Here is a 13800-nt window from a genome sequence, read left to right on the forward strand (position 1 = left end):
ATCGAAAGAAAGCGCAAATCGGTTTTCGTCGAACTCATAAAATCCGATGATTTCCTTTGCACGTACGTGCCTTTCTTGCCCACCACTTGCACCTTATGAAGGAACAAACTCCACACCCTTGCTGGGGGTCGATCGTATCGAAAGGAATTTTTGCGGTTCGATAGATTGTTAGTGTAATTCAATTGTTTTGTCCCGTCATTGCGAACCATAGTTTCGCACCTCGATGTGGGTGTCTTCTTAACACCAAAACCAATCAATCCCGCACTCTCGCCGTTTTCTTGGAGTGGAATTTTGTTTATTACGAATGGAATGCGTACAGTACGCGGTCGCTCATCGCGATCTGATCTGTTTCCTTACCGCGTTGCGCGCGATTGATGACGATTTGGGATGGTAGAAATGCAATTATTGACTATTGGCAGGGATCGCTCGCTTCATCAGCGAACCGTAATCATCATAATCAACATCAACATCACATGAGAACAGTTGTCATTATGCTTATTAGCGCTCTTCGTGTACGGTACGTCGTGTACGGTACGGTACGAAACGGTACGTCCATTCCAAAGGTAAGCTGGCAAAGGAAAGAAAGCCCTACAACCTGGCAGCGATGGAGCGCTGGTGCTGAACAAATTGAGCTGAGCATTGTTTTGAGTTCCGAGAAATCAATTTCAACGTGTTTGCAATGTTGTGGCGCTCGAAAGGCAACGTGCTTGGTTTAGGAATGCAAAGGAATTTTTGGTATGTTTGTCGTGTGCCGGTAGGATGATTATGGGGGGGTCACAAAATGTGTACACCAATTTTACACTCTCGGGGGTAATGGATTTCCAGGAAAATCGAAATGGTTTCAGCAACAACATTTTGAAAGTAAAATGGCTGTATTTTCCGCTTTGAAATGCAAATAGGTATGGAAAATGACAAATCGAAGAAAAAAACCAGATAGCGGTCAGAGGTCAGGCCAGGTTTTATTCATTATTTTTCTTATTTTTATAGAGACTTTGAGCCAAGCTGATTTATTGAATAGAAGCTTGTGTATTTATATTGTTTCTTTTTTGTGAAAGTATTGCAACTAGTGATTTAGGAATTACGGTTGACTGCTGTTTATCCTGGCCCCTTTTATCCAGCTTTCGTATTATCCGTGCTGATCACATCTGACCGTTCATTACAAAGTTGGTATGACTTACCGAGGAGGAGCACTGTTGGAACGACTAAGAACCATCAAACAGAGATACCGTACTGCTTCGAATTATGGGCAGTTAAGGCATTTTTGGAACGTAATAATTTCTCACTAATTCATATTTAATTCGTCATACTCCAGCATAACTCATTTTACTGCAGCAAACCTTCTACAATTGAGACAAAAATTAATATTTCCAATAATTTTGCTCGAAACACTGCAAAAACTCATGAAACTGCAACGATATTTTGATTCAAATTCCGGACAGTTTCAAGCTCGAGATACTACACCAAAGACTACACCTTTTTTTGTTTTTAATTTATATCTACATTCGGACAACAAATTCTGAGAGTCATTGTCTTCCTGGGTCGACAAGCACGACGGTCTTACTGACAAAGGGGTTTGCGTGTGGTTTTTCTCTCGCATTTAACCGAAGTACTGCTGCGCGATTCGAAGATTCTTCCTGTAAGGCATTGGGCACATCGTTCTTCAGTTATCGTAGTTTCATTATTATCTCGGAATCTATGTTCTTGTTATTATCACTGCCAAAAAACGTATTTTTATACAATTAAAGCTGTGCGGAATTAAAAAAAAATGATAACGAATCTTGCTTCTAATTCCGGACAGAATTAAATACGTGATTTAATGAAATTCCGAGCACAATATGATAAAACCTTATTGTTTTCACGATGACAACTACTTCCAAAATGGATTCCGATGTATTTCTATGTATGTTGACGCGATTAAAAGGAACTATCGAAGAAATAACACTGGCGTGGGTTTGAGGCAAAACTGCTAAGAAAGCCTCTGGCGATGAACTGGCTGACAGAAAATATTTATTTACTGTGGCATCAGGGCCTACTAGGGGTCAGACACATTTTTAATATATTCTAGCACATCATGGCTATTATGTAAAATTAAAAAAGCGGTATGACTAGGGACTAGATATGAAGCAATTCAATAAAAACATGTCGAATGTCCGGATTTGAAGCTGTCCGTAATTTGAAGCATAACGGTACATTGAGAACTATCTTATTCGAGTTACTAAGAATCATAAAATAGATAGACATGGAGGAGTAGCTAAAATGCTTCTTCATCTTTGTCACAACAACTGTTATCGGCCAAGGCATGCGCCTGTGCCCACTAGTGAAGTGGGCTTGTCTTTCGATGAGTTATTGATTCCCCCCATAGCTGGATAATCAGCCCTACATATGGAGATACGGTCTACTCAGGGCTTGAACCCATAACGGGCATGTTGTTAAGCCGTACGAGTTGAAGACTGCACCACCACACCGACCTCAAGTGTTTCTTAAAACAGTCAAAATATCAAAATAACATAATTCTAAGCAATTTAATAAATCGTAGAGCGAAATAATTGATCATGTTTATGTTTTGTTCCGTTCCGAGACAACAATTATCGATGTACCAACATATATAGCAATCATATCATTTCGCTTTATTGCCATCAGTTTGCACACCTCCTCTGCACATCGCTCTTCTTCTCAATCGGCCATCGACATCCGGCCAGCCGTACCCACTGTAGACGTTAATCCAACCGAACGGTTTTAATTCCATCAGCCCATCTTATTAACGGTGGGCAAAATTCAATTTCTCCATCTGCCATCGTCGGTCGGCTGTGCCAAATTGGGTGCGAATGGCTCCGATGACAATAATTGGTGCACGCTTCATCGCTGATGACCGTTAATTTCGGCCACGTGCCCCCGACCCAACACCCTACTGGATCAGCATTATCTTGTCTCGTTCGTTGTTTTTGTATCGATATTTCTTCCTATCCGTTGGAAGTTGTTCCCCTTTGGCCGCAAGCATGCAGCACTGCACACCGTGATTTGTGTTTTCGTTTATCGTCCGGAACTCACCTCAAATCGTAATAAGGCTCTGATGGTGAAGTGGAACGAATAAAAAAAATGCTCCTGTCCGAACAACAAACCCGGTAGTGGTGGTGGTGCCGGTGGAATGATTTCAGTAATTTGATGTTAATTTTTCATCACGGGAAAAATCGTCATTAATACGCAGGATGTTTCAATGCACCGGTGTGGCGCGTGGAAAAAAAAACAAGTGATCCGCCCGGAATCTGCCGGACAATACAGTAGCAACGATACAACGCACAAAAAAACCCACCTCACTGGCCAAATAACACTGGCCCCGTGAACTGTGTGCAAAGCCACAGAAGAGGTGAGAGAGAGCAACAAAAAAAACGACAGCTCTCCCCGGACGCACAATCTCGGCACCATCGGCCGGTGGGGATCAGTTTCGCGTCCGGTTGGGACGATTGGGAACGACTGAATCCCGACCGGACGGATGGACAAAAAATCTCGCCACCAACCCTGCGGCTTAAACTTTCGTCCCCCTTCATTCGTTCAACGGGTTGGTGCGTGCGCGTGGGCTCGCGGCATTCCGTTCCGTTCGACCGCAACGCCAGGGAAAGGAGTATCGTAATGGAAAAGATAAAAATTGTGAAAAATTAATTTCCTATTTGCATGAATAAATAATGAAATTAATTATAATTCATATAACTTGCTTTGCGTGCGGTGCTTCGCGGGATTAAAGTCCAACCCAGGGGGGAGGGGGGTAGGAGCGCTTTCAATCTGTGGGCTCGTGGGAATGACGGTTCGAATTGGCTGATGGGTTGTTGTTCGTTGTACGTTTTCGCAATGCGAGTTCTTTGCGTATTTGTAAATTGAAGCAAATTTAAAATTGATTTTCTTTAAAAATCAAAACCAATTGTGGCTCTCATTTATTTATTTTCTTCATTTCCTTACAGACACCAGCTATTCTTACCATCCAGCCATACACGACGAAAGCTTCGTCCGGCGAAAACAACGGCGCAATCGGACAACTTTCACACTTCAACAGGTATAATTTTTGAGATTTGTTCTTGGTCATGTGAATATTGAAGATTTGTATTATGATTCTATTTTTACACTCTGTTTAACAGTTAGAAGAGCTCGAGACAGCATTCGCTCAAACTCACTACCCGGATGTGTTCACGCGGGAGGATCTGGCCATGAAGATCAACCTCACCGAGGCGAGAGTGCAGGTACAGTTGTATTGCATTACTTTTTAGGACAAAACATGACAAACAAACAAGCATTGACGTTCCTTTGTGAAGTATTCTTGGTTGTATATCTTATTTGTGACTTATTTGCACTGACGGGTACCAGTGCTATGTGATGAAAGCCTATCAATGCTATAAAAGGTTTTTTAGCCGAAAAGAAAAAATCAAGTGACAAAAAGAGGTGAAATGCACATTCCTCTCTGGAAAGTCCAAAATAACCCACTAGCTACTAAATTTAATAAATTTATTAAAATACGTCCACGTGGTCCGTCGTCAGTACATACGTCGTCAATAATTACCTTTGTGAGGATTCTGTCAGCACAGTCATTTCGATAAGATAGACACAACATTGCAATTGTAAGATTCAAACATGGCCGCTTGTGTGGTTTTGTAGGGAAATCTGCTTTATTAATGACAAATGGTAGAAACAACTACAAAAAGCCATCGAATTTCAGTCAAAGTTTAGAGTAGTGATCGGGCGGGTCGAGCCGAACCTACCGGGTAGGAGGCATCCCTAAACGACCCGGAGTCGTTCGGATCAACCCGAAAGATACAAGTAGGTTCAGTAGGTGCAACGAGTCCGGTAGGTGCGAAAAAGCATAACCGACTCCGACCCATTGGCGCAGCGAGTTCGGGTCAAGTATTGAACCTACCTTGACCCGACCCGAATCGAACTCGCTGCACCAACGGGTCGGAGTTGGTGAAAGAAGCGACTCCGGATCGGGTCGTCAAAAGAATCACATGACCAACCACTAGTTAACAGCGACCATGCAATAGCTCAACAAACGTTTAAGAAAAATTAGCAATAATGCAAAATTAAGAAGGGTTTTACAGGCATTACTCGATAAAGATCCTGCACACAACCATTAAAGGCTTCCGCAGAGACTTGAAGTATCTCAGCAATCATTATTCATCGATTAATTATTGAGTTCACTGTCAACTGAGGCTCCAAGACGAGTTAACGCTGTTTGATTAACTTTTGGGGAACTGCTTCTACGTCATATTTACTAAAAGTACTAAGAAACGGTAATATTTGAAGGTTAACAGCTTTTTTTTTGAAAGACTAGGTGATAAAAGCTTTTTAAACCCAAATCCACCCATATGAGCAGGGATTTACCATTATGATACTCCAGTGTTGTCTTGGATATGTGATCATCTTTACCTCTGTTCTGATGAATTTTACTGCATTGTCGTAAGGTCCTTTTGAGTGTGAATTACTTATGAGTATCCCAAAAATACTGCATCAATTTTCGTAATGGGACCTCCCTTTTGCACATTTGTTGTATCGAGATTAGCCCGATTTTCACTGCAGTTTCTCCACTAGTATCACAAACATACTCAGTTATCTGTCCTTATGGATGGATTACTATGCACTTTGAAAGCTAATCTAAGTAAAAGCCTGCAAGAACTATAGGCCCATCATCCTTTTCATAGTTTTCTCAGCGTTTCACGAAAAAAACACACTTTTCTCCGCTGACCTCCCCAGAAAGAAAGAAAAGCCCAAAAACCACCACCTAAATGCAATTGCCAAACTTTGTTAGCTTTCTTTCTTACCTCACTTGCGCATCTCAAACCCATACAAACAGGCAGACACACCAACTCCGCAACATCGCTATTAGGTTCTGTTTTTTTTCTTCTCCTTCTTAATCTACTCTACTTCATGCGATTTGATGCAAGAAGACAGGAACTAAAATACAAACCCACGCACACACACACACACACAAAAACCGACGAAAGCGAATGAAATTACCTCAAATTTGTGGCAGCTTGTTTGGTTAAGTAGAGCTCCTCTGAACCTTTTTTTTCTCCCTGTGGTTCTTCCATACATACACATGCATACACACTATCATCATTTACTGTTTGGGTTCACCCCTAACCCCAACCCTGGATGCTGGAGCGCAGCGATGATACTGACGAGAAAGGAAGTTGTGCAATGCCGCAGCAGCCGTGCATACGTTAGCACTACATCTCCCTCTGCGCGTCCAGGAACGGAGGCCAAAAGGGAGATCTTTCCCAGTGTCTCGTAATTCACTTTGCTCTGCTCCTTGACGGTTCATAGTCGTTGACAGGTCGCTGGGAAATGCGGGGGAAAATGCGCTTCCCGCACGGAGTTTGCATCGGAATTTCCGGCCAGCCAGTCGACATTCATCTGCCTTGGCACTTTTGTCTAACGGAGGGAGCGCAGGGAAAAGTCGAAAGAAAAGCGCCACGGTAGCAGTTGGAGGTGCAAAACTACGTTAAACCCAACCTGGGAGGGTCTTGTTGCATGGTTTTGGGGAAGATAAAAACCCCCCACACACGTGCACCCATGGGTCTGTGTGTGTGTGCCGGTCGCCCGGTGGTTCGTTATGAAAGTCTGGTTTCAGACAGTGGGAAAGACACATGCTCTACGAATATGTGAATATGGTACTTTCCACCGTAGGGAGGTGTTTTTTTTGGAGTATGCGGTTCGCTGTACGCTGTTTCGACTTCACCGTGTCCTTCTGGTACGGATTTTGATGACAGCGCCCGTACTTTATTCTCATTCACGGTGCTACAGAAGCTTGTTGGCATTGGGCGAGAAGCGTAATGCGGGAACGGGCCACGGACTTAACAGCAGTAGCAGCAGCATTAGAAACAACGTACGCTGAGTTACGTCTGTGGTGTGGAACACCTAAGGCTACACCTTTCCCCGTTTGCCCAATACTCCAACCACTGACAGGATACTCCCCCCAGGGGGATGATTCCAAGGTGGCTAGTCGCTGGACGATTCGGTAAAATTTAATATTGCCTCGTAAATCCCATAATCCGATAATGTGATGTCGATGCTGCTGCTGCATAAGGTTAGTTTCGTAGCCGGGGTCGTTTGTTGGACCCAACTTCTCTACCGAGCTCTGCGGTTCTTTCCCAAGCGCACCCATTGGACGGGCAAAACACAACGTGCTGGGCAGATGGGTGAACCATGCGAAACCTAAACCAAATTACTTCCCGCTGCTGGCAACCGTTGGAGTTGTTTTTTGCGTGTGTGTGAGTGTTTCGCTTCCTATCTCCTTTCTTGGTTTGCCCCCGTTGTGTTTGGCCGCTGGGGTCAGTTGGTTGTCCTCGGTGTGGGAGATTAAAGTTTAGCACACATACACACTCATACACGAGGTCAACACGATTAGTGCACACTCCAGGATTGTGTGGTTCGGTGTGTGTACGGGTAGTGTCCGCTTTTACCGCATTAACGAGTAGAAAATCGGAATTAGTGGGAATAAAGCAGTACACGTGTTGGAATATACAATGGGATTGCTAAGGGAAAGCTTTGCGCAGTGAAAAATTAGCTTTTAAATGCGATGTTTAACCAATTTTTCTTTAAATTGTGGTACGGTTTTATCAAAGTGAATAATTACTATTTATAATTGAAACTAATTTGTTAGCTAATACACAAATTTTTTTTCTAATAACTCTCAAAATATGGCACTTTTTTGGAGCACTTCCTTTTACACTGATATCATGATTCATAACTCTCTTTAACGATTGCTCGGGAGCAATTAATCACGTTGAGACATCGTACAAAAATATAAGTAAATTAGTTAGATCTTGAACACATTTAACAAGCTAAATGAACATGGCCTTCAATGTTATTTTAATATAACCAGTTAAATAAGCTGAATAATGCAACAAGATGAAACAATAGAAACATAAACAAAAATTATATTAAACAAGATAAACAATGGATAACTCAAAACATAAGATGAAAAATGGAAAATACATAAGCTAACATAAGGAAAAACCATATTCTTAACAAAAACATAAGAGTATAATAATAACAGAAGCTAAAAACATAATAGTAAACAAAACATAAAAAAACATAGAAAAAACATAGAATCAAAAAATAAAAACAAAAAGTAAAAACATAAAATAAAATTCAAAATGTTAAAGAAAACTAAACTATTTAACAACTACGTCAAATTTGGTTAGATTACATAAGCTTGGGACTTTTGCTGAAAAATTTATTTGAAAAAAAAAACACATTTTTATGAAAACATTCCCTGGAAATCCAAGAAACATCATCCTTTTTAATATTTAAACAACCAAACATAGCACTTGCAGCGGCAAAAAAATAGCACGAAATTTATTCATCCCTTTTTCGCAACTCAATCAAAGTGCTGAGAGAGCGCGTGTGTGTGTGCGCTGACAAAATTGTACAGCCGAGGATTTTGAATTTTTAATCATACCGAAAGGGTCAAACGAAGTGAGTGTGTTTCTTCTGTCCCCCCTTTTGACGGACTGTTCCGGTTGACAGCGAGCGAGCGACGAGCCTCCCAAAAACTTAACACCTTTGCCGCTGTTGTTGTTGAAGAGCAAAACAAGGAAAACCCTTTTCTCCTAGCTTCACAGCCTACTTCTTACACGAAATCACTCTCCAACCGAGAGTACAGTGGACGTACCACTCAAGGAAGGCTCGAGATGGACGACGCCCGCTTTTCCTTACCAGGGAGAAACCCCGGGTGAAAAATGGGTGCATTTTCATTTACAATTCATTTACGCTACCATGAGTGAGTTTTCGCTTTTGCTGTTTATTTAATTTTCCACCGTACGTGGCACTGGGGTCTCTTTCTTTTTTCGCCTTCTGTCTCTTTCTCCCCTTCGCTTGCTTTGCTTTGTTCGTTTGAATGCATTTTGTACATTTGAACCCCTTTGTTCTTGCAAGATGGACACGAGATGTGTGTTCTTTCCTTCTTTCAAAGCCCTTTCCATTTGTTTTTTTTTTTTGCATCCCACCATTTATCCCTTTCTGCCTTTGTAGTTCTCGGTTGACAAGCAGAAAAAATAGGGGGACTTCTTCGTACCTTGGTTTCGGTACCGTTTGTTGAGCAGCAAGCACAGAAAGCACTTAAAATATCACTCTTCACGAGGGAAAAGTACTCATGCTCAAGAAGCTTGAGCCGAAACCTCCCGCAACCCCACCTTCACGCGGGCACACTCTTTTGCGAAAAGTTCACTTCATTTTCTGATTTGCACTTCAGCCCCAGACGGTGGAGAGTGTGTTGCCCGGGTGGAGGAGGCCTTCGCCGGGGGCCTTCTCGCTGATGAGAAGTAAACTTTGTGTAAATATAATTAAGCAACAATTGAAGAAACAATGGCGGCAATGCTTGGCTCGCGCTAATAGACCTCCGAGGCACCGAGACAAACCGAGCCCCGGCGTTGACAGTGTGCGAACGCGCGCCCGCTCGCCTGCTCGCCTGCAGAAATAGCGCTGAAGTAATTAAAGCTTGAGGTAAACATCAATCTGGAGTTTCTGTCGCTGCTGTTGTTGCTGGTGGCAAATAGGGGAAGAGGTTTCAGCTTTTTTCTTCTGCTGCAACACGCCTTATGTGTAGGTGTGTACAGTGTTATATGATTACTAATCTTAAATTAATCAGCCCACTGCCGGTGTTGAACCAGTGCGGAAGCGGGTTCCACTTTCACGGTTCAACTACTTTTGCAGAATGTTGCTAATGATGGAAATAATGGAGAGCGAGATTTGGCGTGCTTTGGTGGGTTTGATTTGGCAAATAAAGGGCGGGGGTGAGCTTTGTTTGGGGAAGGTGTTGAGATTGGTTTTTCATATAATTGGAAAATATGAAATGATTATTATCATATTATTATCAAAAGATTTTTATGCATTATTTTTAGTCATTCAATAGAAACGTTGTAAAAATGGGTTTTTACTTTACAAACGTTAGAAATTATGACTTAAATTACAGTTGTTGTTCTGCAATTATATTCTGTTTTACTTCGTCTAAAATTGGATGATATGGTATATAACGATTTTTTTTGTTATTATTACACGTATATTTTATTATTATTATCTTTGTTAATTTTCTAATACGGTCCTTCGAACCGGATAGCTCGCATGGTTTATAAGAATCTCATATTGGAATTCAAATTTGAATTAGAATTCATGTGGATAACCTATTGGATTTTGGTTTATTTTACTTTTAAATTGTGTTTGGATCTTTTTGTGCTCTATTTTTCTCTCTTTCTCTCTCTTTCTTTCTTTCTTTATCTCTTTATCTTTGTATTTCTTTATCGCTATCCTATCCTATCCTTCTCTTTTTATCTCACTCTCTTTGTTTATCTCACGCTATCTTTATTTTTATCTTATTTATCTTATTTTTAGTTTTATTTTTATTTTTAGTAATATTCAGTTAGTCAAAATCTTAAAGATTTTATACTCTATTTTCAAATCCTTAAAAATATTTTTATTGTAAATTGTCAAACCAAAAAAGTTTTAAAAATGTAATAATCTAATTTTACTAGTTTTATGATGATTCGATCGCTGCGGTTTGATAATTTAATCAAAAAATTTTAACAGCAAAGTTGATATCAAAGAATTCTATATAATCAAAAGTAAATGATTGTATTTTTCTAACAACTTCAATTTCTTAGTACCGCTTGATTTGCTACATTTATTTTATTTTCATTTTTCTGTTAAAAAGCATAAAAAACATAAAAAAAATAGAAGATACGTCCTTTCTCCCCCATTTCCCCAATTTTCCCGCCAGCCAGACAAATACATCTGGAACCCTCCGGAGATTTCCACTTACGCCGGTGTCAAGTTACAAATTGTGCGCCGAGAATTAGTTTCGGTGTTCGGGTGAGAATGGACGGGAGCAAAAAACAAGAAAAAAAGAAAGCCACAGCAAACCAACCACTCTTGGGCGCTGCTTTAAAGCTACCAACCACCGTGTAGGCACGTGTCCGAACATTGTCGCAATCCTAATTCAATTACCTTACCTCTTCGAAGCGATTGTAAAGAAGAGAACCGGTTTTGGGTTCTAAAGAAGCTGCTGAGCAAACCGGCACACTTGACGTGAAAACGGTCACACAATTTATGACGGGTTATTATTATCATTATTGGGAGTATCGGTGTCTCGAAGACAACAAAAAAAGAAGGAAAGGATCCAATTTCAAAGCTGGTGGGAAAAAATGACAAGTTGAAGTCTACGGGACGAGTGTCGTTTGAAGAAGAAATGCGTAAAAATTGGCACGAAAGAAGGAAAAAAAACAATGTTTGCAAATTTGATATAAATGGCATTTTGACTTGAAATTGGAGACGAACGGAAGGTAAGAAATTTTTATTTGACAGACACACGATTTATTGAATAATGTGGCATCAGGTGACAGCGTGTGGCCATCCGACGCGTGAGCCTGAGGGGTTTCTTTTCCAACCAAATTGACAGTTGGTCTGATTGGATGGGTTCTGCAATGATAGGAAGATGTTAAAATTTATTTTATTTTTTCAATTATAGCTAATGGTTTATCTTTAATTCTCAATTATTGAAAAAAAAACATTTAAATACCAATCCAACCACAATTTGCACCAATCACCTTCACTCCACAAGCATCTATTTGCCACCAGCGGGATATCAATAACGGTCTTAACACAGACACACCTTCCCTTCAGTGCCCAAAATTATCATCTCGTTAGCAACAAACTGTGACAAAAATTGGCAAATTGTTCCTCCCTTATGAAAACTCCCATCCCCTCCCCGCCCCAAAACCAGTTCATTCGGAACAATTGAATTATCATCTGCAGCATCTTCGCCCTGTTTGCTTTAAATGCAAGTTATAGCTCCAAGAACATCTTGCTTTTCTCTCGATTTACTTGCTTAGAATGTTCCTCACAAAACCCGGAGACACGCAAGCACTTCGCTCGAGGATAATTATTATGTATTACTCGATTATTATTTTCATTAGCCCCTCTCGGTGTTGGGATTCATCTGTACCGCTGTGTAGTTCCGCGGGGAAAGGAACCATAAGATAAGGGGGAAACATGTACAAAAGTCCTTCCAGCAGGACGACACCAACGACCAAGGGCCCGAAACCGGCCGTGTTGGCTCTTGATTGCTGATTGTAAGTAATAATAGTTATTATTTTCGATTAAGCCCTGTAATGCCCCGAAACTGTCGACACCCGACAAATTGGCCCGAGCTCTTTGCTGGCGGTGCAGGAACACTCGCCCAATGCTGTGTGCTGTCGGGTGCTATCCTTGCGCGCGCGTCCGCGGACAATAGGATTATCGTTTTGATGATTCCGGATGTCGACATTCACCCTCTTTTTGGTTGGTACAAGCACTCGATTCGCGGTCACTGGTGGTCGATTAGCCCGAAGGGGAGTTGGTGAAAGGGTTTGAAAGAAAAAAACGGGTAACATGTGCACCATGTGTGATGTCATGATCCAGGCATCCCTGGCGGGTTTGGCGGGCTGTACGGGCTAAACAGGTTGAGAGCATTACTTAGTGCGCGGTCTTGCCGGTCACGCCGAGGAGTTGGGGGACGAAACAAAAGGGGTTCAAATCCACATAATCTGTTTATGCACCTATTACAGTTTGGTGCTTCCGTAAGCACCACGTGCTACTGCGAAAGATGCTTACAAGCGAGCACAAACCCTTTAGGGCAAGAGAATAGTTTCATTTTTGTGTGTGTGTTGCTTCTGGGTGTTACCATGCTATTTAGCTTGCCTGTTTGCTGCTTGCTTCGCGTTTTAAATCCTTCCCCCTTTGCGTCGTCTGTCGGCGGTGTCGGCTGTGGCCAAGGGTTAATGGGGGATGATGGTAGTTGTTCCTTTTTTTTTTGGTGGCAGTCAACCGTTTCGATTTGCATTGATGGGTTTTTGGTTGGTATTGTGGTTTCCGGCGAAAATATGTTACGTTAAGCTGACGCGTATTTATGATATGGGGGGAAAATGAGGTGCATGGGTGTAATTGATCTGATTCGGGAAAGTTTTTGTACATTTTGTGTGAAAAATAAGGTCTTTTAGAAATAGTATGATACTACGGGGGTGTCTCAAAGAAGATCATTACCTAGCATGTTTTTGAGATTAATGAAAATAAGTTAGGATGAAATTGAAACAAAAATGCAGGCCAAATGTAGAAATCAATAATCATTACTGTAAAGGTGTTATAATAAAAAAGGACTAAGGGAATAAGTTGGAATGTAAGCATTAAAGCACTATAGTAAAGCTTGACAAAAATACTTAAATTTCAATTTAACTGCAACACGAGACAACAATTTCAGTCAATCGAGGTATTACCACCGACAAACCGACGTGACACTTCGAACAAAATGGGCTTCAAAAGTTGTCTCCTTATTTCAAATGAAAATACGTTAAACACTAGCGCCATCTCTATAATGATTCGCTTACTACACTTACACAGAGAAGAAACTGCTAAACCCCCTTTTTGTTTTTCTTCGCAAATTCCAATGCGTATTGTTTTATGTACTTCTCACATCTTTTGCATTGATTTGAAAACTTATAAAATGTTTTTCCTGGGTGTTTTGTCCAATAATTCTCACAAAATCTTGCCTCACACTTCCTTCGCCATTTGTATTTAGAAAAGTTGTTTACATCGAAGCAGCAGTGAACAGAGCTTACTTTGACAGAAGTGATCGCCTCATTGGTAAATGACAGTACTTTCGTGTGGGACACTTTTGCAACGCCAGTGTCACGTCGGTTTGTCGGTGGTATTACGATTTCAACTAGATTTTGTTTGATATTTGACGGTTATATGTGACAAACACAACATTTACCTCGTATAATAATT

The 13800-nt window shown here is 41.1% G+C and overlaps 1 protein-coding gene across 1 annotated transcript in view; it reads left to right on the forward strand.

The window, feature by feature from the left end:
* The window catches only part of LOC121596331 (homeotic protein ocelliless-like), an 86900-nt gene that overhangs the window by 28959 nt on the left and 44141 nt on the right, over positions 1 to 13800 (forward strand). The window contains exons 3-4 of the mRNA XM_041921177.1: positions 3954 to 4045; positions 4128 to 4229. Coding sequence (XP_041777111.1) covers positions 3954 to 4045; positions 4128 to 4229 — 194 coding nt within the window. The remainder of the gene's footprint in view (positions 1 to 3953; positions 4046 to 4127; positions 4230 to 13800) is intronic.

The sequence above is a fragment of the Anopheles merus genome, chromosome 3R (genome assembly GCF_017562075.2).
Source record: "Anopheles merus strain MAF chromosome 3R, AmerM5.1, whole genome shotgun sequence".
Classification (NCBI taxonomy): Eukaryota; Metazoa; Arthropoda; class Insecta; order Diptera; family Culicidae; genus Anopheles; species Anopheles merus.